This window comes from Sinocyclocheilus rhinocerous, unplaced genomic scaffold (assembly GCF_001515625.1).
Source record: "Sinocyclocheilus rhinocerous isolate Xijiao unplaced genomic scaffold, SAMN03320098_v1.1 scaffold564, whole genome shotgun sequence".
NCBI lineage: Eukaryota > Metazoa > Chordata > Actinopteri > Cypriniformes > Cyprinidae > Sinocyclocheilus > Sinocyclocheilus rhinocerous.
Window position 1 is genome coordinate 2,063,437 of NW_015645070.1, and position 12,569 is coordinate 2,076,005.

Below are 12,569 nucleotides of genomic sequence, written 5' to 3' on the forward strand. Positions count from 1 at the left end.
TGGTGCTAAAGAATCATTTCTTAATATTATCAATGTTGTAAACAGTTGTACAACTTAATATATTTGTGGAAACCATAATACATTTTTTCAGGATTCTTTAATGAATACAAATTTGAAGAACAGCATTTATTTTAAATCGAAATGTTTTGTAACATTACAAAGGTCTTTACTGTCACTTTTGATCAATTTTATGGTGAAAAAATTTGTGTTAATATATTTCAAAAACAAACTGACTTGTTTTATTGGTAGTGTACATATCAGGTAATATAAATCACCTATGCAAAAAAAAAATCAATTTTAAATTAGACTGAACAATTTTTAACAATCCTTTTTGGACGATAAGAGATTCAACTTAAAGAATACAAGCAATGCTGCCTAAAATATGTCCAAAGTAAGGCATCTTAGAAAGCTGCATAATTAGTTGCATATATTAGAAGTATATGATGCTGTCTATGTAGGCAGTACATGCTCACAAAGTCAGTGTGTGTGAATAAAGAAAGTGTCTGTTGTGTAGCTAAGCTAACACACACTCTTGCCTTTCTGCACATAAACAAAAGTTTAAACACTAAAACCTCATTAACACAAGCCTGTATGAGTCAGAGAGCACTGGTGAATGTTCAGTGCGAATTGTTGTGATTTCTGTGCGGTTCTTGTACTGTAAAGCTAAAGCACATCGATTATGTACTGAGTAGCCACTGAGTATGAAGCACAGAGCAGGCTGAAGCGATGCCAGCAGTTACATTTGCAATTTGGATGGAGAGATTTTCAGAGATTAAATGCATTTTCGACTGCTCTCACTCACAAGCAACACATACACAGCTATATATGAATGTAAACATAACAAAAATGAAACATGTCTGTTGTAGATGCTGTGATCCCATCACTGGTGTCATGGATACAACTGATTTGGCCTGTATCTGTAATGAGCAAACACGAAACACATCAACATACACACACTCATGCACACAAAATGCAAGAGTTGTACAAACAAACAGGTGGAACGGGGCTGTGGCCCCCCTGTGGCCCAGAGAACCACTGCAGCTTTTGGGTGGCAGTCTGAGGTTCTGTTCTTTGGTTCTGGGCTAAACAATTCTTTATGACATCACTTCCCCAAATAATACAGAAACAACATCCACATCATTATTTTTCAGCTCACTACAGCAAAAATAGACACAGAAATACTTTAGTCAGATGAATTAATGACCGCTTTTAAAAGAATAATTCACCCAAAAATGAGAAATTGCTGAAAATGTACTCACCCTCCAAGATGTAGATGAGTTTGTTTCTTCCCTTTTAGAACAGATTCGGAGAAATTCTGTCTTACATCACTTGCTCGCCAATGGATCCTCTGCAGTGAATGGGTGCCGTCGGAATGAGAGTCCAAACAGCTGATAAAAAATAATCCAGTCTATTAATTAACATCTTGTGAAGCAAAAGGTTGCATGTTTGTAATTAACAAATTCATCATTAAGATGTTTTTAACTTCAAACTGTTGGCTTGGCTAAAATACAAGTCTTCTATCCATGCTACTGCTTTCTCAAGTGAAAAAAGTAATCTCTTTCGAACCAGATCACAGATCAAGCACTGTTTACAAGCGAAAACAGTCCCAAACAGTTCTAAACAAATATGTTGGTGGATTTTGATGTGAGAGGACAACAGAGGATGGACTTTTTCACAGGAGGAAGCCTTATTATAGATTATGGACTGGTATTTTGGACTGGTATAGAATAAAACATTAATTGATGGACTGGAGTCATGTGGATTACTGTGATGTTTTTATCAGTTTGGACTCTCATTCTGACGGCACCCATTCACTGCAGAGGATCCATTGGTGAGCAGGTGATGTAATGTTATATTTCCGATGAAGAAACAAACTCATCTACATCTTGGATGGCCTGAGGGTGAGTAAATTTTCAGCAAATTTTCAATTTTAGGTGAACTATTTATGCAGCTTTGCCCAAAATTTCTATACTTCTCCCTGAAATGCAAAAAAACTCTCCTCACCATGTTGAACTAATCTGTTTGTAATGCACCATTCTCACTCTTTTCTGGACCTTTTAGGTGAACTATTTATGCAGCTTTGCCCAAAATTTCTATACTTCTCCCTGAAATGCAAAAAAAACTCTCCTCACCATGTTGAACTAATCTGTTTGTAATGCACCATTCTCACTCTTTTCTGGACCGAAGGCCTGTAAACACTATGAACCACATTAAAGGCCCCAATAAAACATACTTAGAATTCACCACCGACATCACTGACACTTCAGACACTGTTTAGATGCGCACTTCAGGAGCTCCTGGTTAAATAGTCTCGTGACTCTATATAGAGGGACTCTCTGGGGTGAAGTGGGGGTGGGAGATTTCTTTGGGGTGCTTTATGTTTGTTCAACGACACTGAAAGACTGAAATACAAAAACAACAACAACTGTAATAGCAGATGCAGTGCGCTCTCCTCCACGGTGTTATCAGAAAATACACTAGTGATTCATTTTGATGAATGTTCAAATGCAAAAAGGCCTCATTTTTCACTCTGTATCATGTTTTTTGTTTTGCATTCTGTTCTCCCGCAACCCTCTGAAGCCTCTGTGATTCTCCAAATAACAACACTTGGCAAGGAAATACACAAAAGTACAGAAAAAATATGGAAGCAGATTATATCCATACAGGAATATCAGGGAGAAAATGCAGTGTTCAGCCATTGTTCATATTCGTCTCTCTTCTCCGTTTGTCTACTCAGCGTTCGGTGTTTCCGAGCCACTCTCCCTAGCCGGGACTTTGGCCTGACAGTAAAAGCTGTAAGCTCTGTGAGTTCTTACCAAACTAAACGAGGAAAATAAATAAATAATAACTTTATGGGTCCTTCAAATGTCACTCAATAACAGATTTCACATAGTTATATATTTTCATCTTTTGTTGAAATATTATTTCTAATCCTGGAAGCAGATTTGAAAATAGTCCTTTGAATCTTTTAATTCTTTTTCTTATTTTTTTGTGTATTTTTTTCCCAAAATACTTCATTAGAAAAAAGTCGTTCTCAGCAGGTGTTGAGAAAAATATAGACTGTGAAAAGCTCAGACTCCAGGTTAAGACTGTCCCACCCCTCAGAGAGATGTTTCACACTCTTCATCTTCAGCGTGAAGGTATCTGAAGAACCAATGTCCTTTTTGTAGCTCCTGCTCAAAACCTTAGCGACCTTTTCGAATCGATCCTTAGCTCTCACTCTGTCATTTACGACTAGAAGAAGTTTCCTGGCATCTATCTCTCCTCATCTCCAACCCCCGCCCCATCCCACCCCATCTCTTCTCTTCAGAAGCCCTGTATATGACAGTAAGCCTCAAGACTGGAGAAAAGGATGTAGAGAAACCAGAGGCCGAAGAAAAAGAGTGTCGTGAAGATGCGCTGTGTGCGCGGGCCGCCCAGCTCTCCACCGATGTGAGGCCTGCGCCGGTACAGCAGGACGCTCACCGCCAGGAAGGCAAAGATGGTGAAGAGAGTGACAGAAAATGCCAGGGAACCCGCCTGTACCTCGAACGCACGACCCTGCATGTGCCAGTAGATGGCGGCCACTGACCACGCCACACCGATTCCCAAAAAAACGTTCACAGCGTTGCTACCGGTCACGTTACCGATCGATGCGTCTGCGTAACTGTCCTGCACCGCTGCAACTTTACTGGCAAAGGTATCTGAGGAGAAAAGAGACATGTTGATGTGTATGCTATTATAAATTATGATCATCTATGATTAACAAGCATTGAAAGGATTCAAATCAGGAGGAATCAGATTTGTATCGATTTTATCAGCTAAAATAGTTAAGTGTATGATAAAAACATACTGTAACTTTCAAAACTTCCTCCTAATCCAAAAAGAGCATTTATTAAAACTAAACAGCAAAACTGACTTGTGAACCCTCACCATTTTTTGATGTCAGACAGATCAGTTTTATTAAAATCAAGGGCCCGAGAGAGGCTTGAAATAGTCATACAAAACCAAATTATGATTGATTTTGGCAGAAACAACTTTATTGACTATAAGTGGAACTTGGGAAAAAAAAACTTCACAACTGTTGTTCAATAGTTTTGGGTCTTTTATATATTTTAATGTTTTTGGAAGAAAAACATTGCGCTCACCAAGGCTGTATTTATTTGATCAAAAATACAGTAAAATCATTAATATTGTGAACTATTATTACAAATTAAAATAATTTCAATCAATTTTAATATATATAAACATGTAATTTATTCATGTGATGGCAAAGCTGAATTTTCAGCATCATTAGTCTTCAGTGTCACATGATCCTTCAGAAATAATTCTAGTATGTTAATTTGGTGCTCATTAAATATTTATTTGTTTTATTGATGTTGAAAACAGTAGTGCTGCTTAATATTTTTTTGGAAAACCATGATAGTTTCCCCCCCCCCAGGATTTCTTTGATAAATAGAAAGTTCAAGTGAAATCTTGTATAAAATTTTTTTTTATAATATTGTGTAATTGTGTAACAATAATAATACTGTAATATTGTGAAATATTATTACAATTTAAAATAAGCGTTTTCTATTTTAATATATTTTAAAATGTAATTTATTTCTGTAAAGACAACGCTGAATTTTCAGCAGCCATTACACCAGTCTTCAGTGTCACATGATTCTTCAAAAATCATTTTAATATGCTGATTTGGTGCTCAAGAAACTTTTCTTTGTTTTAAAGGAACACACCACTATTTTTGAAAATAGGCTCATTTTCCAACTCCCCATGCTGAAATGAGTTTTGCTGCTTAAAATTTTTTGTGAAAACTGTAACAGTTTTTCCCCAGGATTCTTTAATAGAAAGTTCTTAAGAACAGCATTTATTTGAAATAGAAATCCTATTACATTACAAATACCTTTACTGTTAATTTTGGTCAATTTAATGCGATTGCTGAATAGAAGTAGTTCTTACTGCCCCTAAACTTTCGAAAAGTTGTGTAAATGATATGACCCCTTTAAAATGGTACTTATAGAAATTTACGCAAATAAAAGCATACGCAAACTCACCAGGGATAGATGTTCCCAGGGCTACAAACACCACAGCGGTGACTGAGTCCTTTAGGCCAATGGTGCAGCCGAAGTGACTGGCCAGATCACCGATCACAGCAGTCAAAAGACCGATGATCACTATGGAAACAATGAAACACGCCCACCCGTTCCAGTATTCCGTGGGCGGGACGCAGGCGAACAGAACCTTCCAGAACACAGTCAGGAAGTGCATGACATAGTCGAAACAAGATGGCAGACGTTCCTCTCCCCCCTCATCCTCATCCTCATCTCCTGAGATAAAGACAGGATGACAGAAATAATGAGCGAAAGCAAGAAAGAAAGAAAGGAAAGCAGAATGGGGGGGTAGAAAAAAAAGAAAAATGTTAGTATTGTAATGTCAACTTCCATACCTGACCAAAGCCATCTATTTGACACCATGGTGATTTAGGGGTCCTGTTGCCTTGGTAACACAGGCTGTTTGATAGTCACGGTAACTGAAGGCTACATACTGTGAGAGCAGCGTTTTTATTTCAACACAGGGTCATAAAAGACTAATATGCGGGACATTTCCATTTTATTTTGGGGGGAAATCTGTAGTGAAACGTATCAAACAGAGCTGATAATAGTACATTCTTATTCATATCTGAAATGATCAAATTAGCCAAAATGTTTAGAAGACAAAGGTTGCAGGATGAGGAGAAGCGTGTAGGAGTTCTGTGGGCTCAGCTTTCATGTGGGCCGAGGAATGTGTCACAACAGTGAAATAAATATTTGTGTGTGAGCAATATGAGCATGAGTGTATATTTATATAATAACTGGCTTTTGTTGCTTTTCTGTGAGTTTTGAGGTGATCTACACTACCGTTCAAATATTTGGGGTCGGTAGGATTTTTTTGATCAAGAATCAAGTAAACAGTAATATTGTGAGATTTTATTACAATTTATAATAACTATTTGAATATATTTTAAAATGTAATTTATTCCTGTGACAGCAAATCAATTTTCAGCATTATTACTTCAGTCTTCAGCGTCACGTGATCCTTCAGAAATCATTCTAATATGCTGATTTGCTGCTCAAGAAACATTTATTATTATCATATCGAAAACAGTTCCTTAATATGTTTTGTGGAAACCATTAAACATTTTTTTTTCAAGATTCTTTGATGAATAGAAAGTTCAAAAGAACAGAATTGATTTGAAATAGAGATCATTTGTAACATTATAAATGCCTTTATTAACACTTTTAATCGGTTCAATATATCCTTGCTGAATAAAAGTACATTTAAATTTAATCATTTAGCAGACGCTTTTATCCAAAGCGACTTACAAATTATGGTAATAGAAGCAATCAAAACAACAAAAGAGCAACAATATATAAGTTTTGTCATAAATCCCAGTTAGTCTAACGCAGTACACGTAAGCAAGGTTTTTTATAGTAAATAAAAAGCATAAAAAGTAGAGAGAAAAGAGATAGAATATATATAGCTTAGAGGGTTATTAAGTTATTATTTTTTATAATAATTAAATAGAAAACAAGTAGATAGAATAGAAAAAGAACAGAGAACGCTAGTGTTTGAGGGTCAAATTTTGTTGTTGTTGTTTGTTTTTAATAAATAAATAAAAAGAAAACAAGTAGATAGAATAGAAAGAGGGAAAAACGAATAATTGCTAAATAAGAGCAAAACATTTTTTCACTTTTAGTTCAGTGTTGTTTAGTGTTGGTAATCACCTGCACTGACAGTTATGGCCTCCATGAATTGTTCTCTCCAGGAATTTGTGCCCACGACGAGAGCCAAGTTAGTCTTCTTAATCAGCTTATCTACTGTACTCTACAGCGAACACACAAAATGTATTACATTAAACATAAATACGCATAATAAAATTCTTCTATAATGAAAAAGACTGCTGGTCTCTGAAATTTTGTGTATGCATGCGTGTGTGTGTGTGTGTGTGTGTTTGTACCTTAAACTCATACGACTCCTCAATAATAATCTCTATTTTTGCATGCTCGCCCAATACAGGCTTCCCCATCTCTGCTATTCTTCTGGCTTCCTCCTCTTCTGATGACAACTTCCTGTCTGGAATATCTACGAGAGATAAAGAGATTAAAAGAAACTTCTGTGTTGTGTGTGAAATTAGTACATCAAACAAACACACACACACACACACACACTCAGCAGTAAACACAAATCATTCACATGCACCCTAAAAGTCTCTACAAGTGGGCTTTTTGTCCCTTTTAAATGACTTGTGATTTATACACTTGCAATAATTCTTTTGAATATTCATTTATGGTCTCTATAAACTACACTAAATTCATGTGCATATTTAGGGTCAACAGGGCTCATTCATGAAACACAAGCACAGCAAAGTCATGTAAAACGTTCATAATGTCATTCTTACGTAACTTGTCGCACTGAATCGAATGTGACTACTTACGTAACACCGTTTTTACAAACAATTTTGTACAGAAACCGGTCCTGGTTTTATTTTATGAACTGTCACTATAGTTTCTCTAATTAGAAAGACTGCACATGCAAACACACACAACAGATTAACAGCCAAACTCTGTTTGACTGAACCAAGTGTGAGTTGTGCTATAGAACTGAGTGATTCAGAAGGACAACAGCACAACATCCGCACACACACACCACAAATACACACAGAAAAGCCTGAAAGTTTAGATGAACTTTCAAAACCCCCTGCAACCCAAAGCTTATCTTCTCGTGCACGTGTTAAAACACACGTGTGTGAGGCAGACGAGACCACGATTACCGCAGCTGGCCTCATCTTACCTCACACATTCACACACACTCACTCAAACTTACCATCAGCTAATAACAGAGCTGTGTGTGGAGAAAAAAAGAGAGGGAGGGGTGGAATGACATGAAGAAAAGATGGTGAAGGGAAATGCAATGAGATGTTGGACAGGACTTATTTACTCAGATAAACATGAATAAAAATATTCGCAGCCTCTGGCGTTTCATCACCCTGCCTGGAATCTCTGAGCTGGACAGGTGCGACAGGTGTGACCGCGCAGATGTGATCAGATGTGATAGTGTGGGCCGATCCAGAGCGCCGGAGCAGGAGGTTGCCCCTGGCAACGGGAGTGACGTAGTAGCATTTGAGGTGGCGACAGAACAAAGAGGTGCTAAAGCTACGCTGATTATTCACACACGTTTACTTTCCCTATCATGATGCGGATTTCCGATAGACTTTTACAGTGTGCTAATGACATTGTGTGTCCCCCTAAACCTCTGAAAACCCTTTTTGCACTTTAGATTTTTGTATTTAAATTTGAAACATTATTTGGTAACAATTCAAGGGATATTTCACCCCCCAAAATAAAAATTCTGTTATTATTTATTCACTCTCATGACATGTAATTCAAAACCAATAAGATATTATTTTTTTCCCTGTGGAACGCTGAAAAAATATTTCTCAGTAGTGGGGTTAAATTTTGGTTGTTTTAAACCCATGGTTGGTTGTTTTTATATTATATTGATGATGAAAAAAAAAAAATAATAATAATATAAATGACATATGAGGGAGAGTAAATCAGAAGTTCTTAACCATTTTGACACCAAGGCCTCCCAGTTGTTCGTGACTTTCTGGCTAAATTTACTAACAATTTCTACCCAACAAAATAATTTAGAGCTTGGCATAACTACAAAAATGTATATTCACTATAAAATGTCTAAGGAGTTTTAAAGATGACCTTTTTCATCCAAAGCACGCGCACAGAAAGCAGCTGTCACAGAGCATGTGAGTACTAAACTAAGTTCTCTTTCATGTCTTATTATGCTTAAACTGTCAAATACACACAAGTTTGTTAAAAACACACAAGTTACAAAAACAGTTGGTTATGTCTGTGAAGGTAAACAGCTGGGAAAGAAATCATGTTTATATTAGATCTGTGTGGCAGCAGCGTAATATACAGTAAATAAATCAATAAATCCACTGCTCATCAGTGCAGCCAAAGACCGAACAGTTAGCATGCTTTTCTAGAACTTTTGCCATGGCGTTAGAACTGGTACACCACTGTCGTTAGTGAAAACACAGTGGCGACGCCATGGGTGGAAAGTTTAGGTGGGTGCAGATTACGGGGCGGTAATATTATAATAAGGTTCCCTTTCTACATCATGGAGGGAGCAAAATCTTGCAGAGAAAGGCTTACAAAAAAAATTACTGGGTTGTTCTTTTTCACATTTTCTGGGTTTGTAGATGCACTGGAGAGACGATTATAGCACTTAAACACAGAAAAAGTCAGATATTCATGATATGTCACCTTTAAGATATTATTATTTTACATGACTTTAGCAGGTCTAGAAACCACACTTTTTTAGAATTTTCAATATAATGTGAGCTCTAGTTCTTCAAATTCTTGATTTTAGTTTAATTTAATGCTAGTTGTGTCTTATTTTAAGGAATCTTGGAGTCCCCTGGATGTTTCCGGAGAATCACTGGACTAAATGATGAGAGAATTTTCATTTTTGGCTGAACTTTCCCTATAACAATAAGGTTCAATTAGTTAATGCATCAGGTTTCCTGAATTAACAACAAATAATTTTTTTTACATCATTTATTAATCTAGCACCAGCACCCACGCACATTTACAAAAATAGCACTAACTAAAGGAATCAATTTCTTTGTCTCTCCATTACTCTCTTTTTCTTTCTCTGTGTATATATAACGACTTTAATAGTTCTGTAATAAGTGCTGTAATTTTCTTTTGCTGAGGATGAATGAGATGGCGAACAAACAAGCTTTGATTAAGTGTGTGTGTTTGTGTGTGTGTGTGCTGAGATGAAAATATCAACCTATAATGAGAAGCTGGATGTGTAAATAAGCCCATAATTTATGCTCGAATGTGTCTGCGAGTAGGGTTGGGGGTGGAGGGGGGATGTGTCTTGATGCACATTATTAACCTGTAATTTGTGTAGCGTTGTCAGCTCTAGGGTTTTCAACACGTCTGCTTCATGATAACACACAGACGTGTCAAACACACAAAGGAATTCATTTAATCTATTCGCCACATTTTCTCTCTCACTGTTCTTTCCTGGAAGCTTCGATTCAACAGTTCAGTGTAAATCTATTGCACATCAGCGCTAGCAACAGCTGATGGTACCCTGGGTTTACGAAAAAATGAGAAAAAATATAGTAAGATATTAAAGTACTAGCGATGTTTTTGAAGAAAATATGAAGAATATGACTGTGTCAAATGAGCTATTCATAGATAACAATGTGAAAATTGAAAGGAATCCATAGTTTTTATTTGTACAATGTTAATAATTTTTTTTGTTAAATGTCAATACACATTTAAATAAATATAAAATTAAAAATATTGTTTTTACAAATATATTTTTGTCACAAATTTTGCATTACTTTTTGTCAAGCAGTAAACTAAGTCAAATGGATTAAAATGTATAAATATAACTACATTTAATTAATATTTTTGTCAAAATAGTAACATTTTTAAAAATATTTTACAAATACTTTGTAATATTTTTAAACAAAAAAGAATAAGATATTTCCTATCTTTTTCATATCTATTGTCAAGACAAAAAATATGACTAAAACAAAGAAAAAAATTAATTTATAAAATACTATGTAAAATGAACAATGTTCACCCTCTCCCTTTCCTGTTTTTCTCTCCTCACTTTTTTCCATCGCTTACCTGTCGCTCTTTTTCTCCTGTCTCACAGCTTTCCTGCCTGTCTCACCCCCCTCTTCACAACTGCCTCTACCGCCACATTTTTATATTTATCCAGTTGGTGTATAAGAGGGTTCAATGCCAAAGAAAGCATCCTGTATTCAGATGTATAAAGCTGGGAATATTTCTTTAGATCCCTCAACCGCTCTCACATATTATGCAGCGACAGCACAGGATCAGCAGTTCTAAAGTCATGTTTAGATGTAGGACAAGTGATGTGTCTTCTATTACAGGTTCAGTGTCAAAAACACCTACAACCCATTTGATACAATGTTTTATCTCTCAGCAAAGAAAAAAACAACAACTTGCGTTACTGAATCTACAGTGTGAATCATACCAGTGTAAATAGTGTACAAAAACAGACTGTGGTTCTTTTAAGCAAATCAAAAACCCTTATGAGTGAGTCAGTTTGGTTACTAAATTTAAGGAATAAAAATAAAAATAAAATTATAAGTGTTTGGAAAGACATGAAGATAGACAGATTTTTTTTTCTGGGTGAACAACTCACTCACTGAATTATTAGAATTGTTCACTGAATCATCAAAAATCCAGAATTATTAGAAAGAATCAGAATTAGAACCACAATCATTAAGCTACAAACAGCGCTATATAAAATTCCTGCAATTAACAGAGTGTATTTTCCCATGGAAACGAACATAGAATATTCATATTTTGCTTATTATTGGTTGTCAAACAAATTGCACTTATGAATGCGCATATATCTGACTCTGAGGAACTTTTTCCCCCCCCGGATTTCTCTGAATATCAAAATGTAATCTTATTTGAATCCATCTTGGCATGAAAATAAAGAAAAATCTAATGAATAATTAATAAACTGCTTGTTTACAAGCACACAAGTGAGGAGACAAGCCAACATGTTGTTTTTGTGGCTTAGGTAAGCTAATAAATAGGTTGTTTAATGTTGTCCAGGCAAGATGAGAGCTCAAACAGAGAGGACCAGCTGTTCTTCATCTCTCATTCTTTCTGAAGGGTATAATACTGGGACGAGGACACATGCATACATGCAAACACACACACACACGTACACTGCACCACAGCACTGCGGTGTGCGTGCTGGTAGCATTGACCACGTCTGCCTGATTTATGGAGGGATATTGAGAGACACACTTGACTACTTGGGGTGTGTGTGTGTGTGTGTGTGTGTGTTTGTTTGTATTCATTTCTCACACTCTTTGAGATCCCATACTGGCATTTAAGGTCAATGCATACTGAAACTCCAAAGAAGTCAGTGAAAAAAGCAACACTGCCAGCTAATCCTTCACATAGTTTCCTAAACAATAATCTCAAGACATTTAGGAATCTATATAAAAACTGAAAGATAAAGACAGTAACATTGCCATTCAGGGCCGTTTCTAGCCAATTTGACGCCCTAGGCGAAATCCCTATTGCCCCCCCAAATTATATATATATATATATAGGCGACCGCCTAGCTCGCCTATGCCTAGAAACGGCCCTGTTGCCATTTCTAAAACAATAAAAAAACGTCATGGCAGCATTTCTTGTGTGAGTTGGAGATGAGTCAGTTTAAGAGCTGTGCCCAGTGGGTAATTTTTTTTTTTTACAGATCGGGCTCGGGTTGGACTCAGGCTCATTTAGCTTCACTCCTTTTATTGTGCCCATATACGCGCAGCGCACACTACTGTATGAAATATTGTTTTATTGATTATATTATAAATATTATACATCGCCTACGCAATACGCAACGCACATACACATGCATTAGCATACAGGTGACAGCTGACCATGCAGAGCATCAGGGAGAAGTGGGGAGTTACTAAAAGTTCCCAATGCTTCGGGAAAAGCTGCATTTTGGAAGAGTTTTGA

At 36.4% G+C, this 12,569-nt stretch overlaps 1 protein-coding gene across 1 annotated transcript in view; it reads right to left on the reverse strand.

Annotated features, from left to right (window-relative positions):
- Nucleotides 1-2,080: 2,080 nt before the first annotated feature.
- Nucleotides 2,081-12,569, reverse strand: part of slc8a3 (solute carrier family 8 member 3) — a 45,251-nt gene continuing 34,762 nt past the window's right edge. The window contains exons 4-8 of the mRNA XM_016508717.1: nt 7,840-7,857; nt 6,974-7,098; nt 6,741-6,840; nt 5,031-5,303; nt 2,081-3,683 (exon numbers count right to left, since the gene is read on the reverse strand). Of these exons, the coding sequence (XP_016364203.1) occupies nt 3,307-3,683; nt 5,031-5,303; nt 6,741-6,840; nt 6,974-7,098; nt 7,840-7,857 (893 nt within the window). The 3' untranslated portion in view covers nt 2,081-3,306. The remainder of the gene's footprint in view (nt 3,684-5,030; nt 5,304-6,740; nt 6,841-6,973; nt 7,099-7,839; nt 7,858-12,569) is intronic.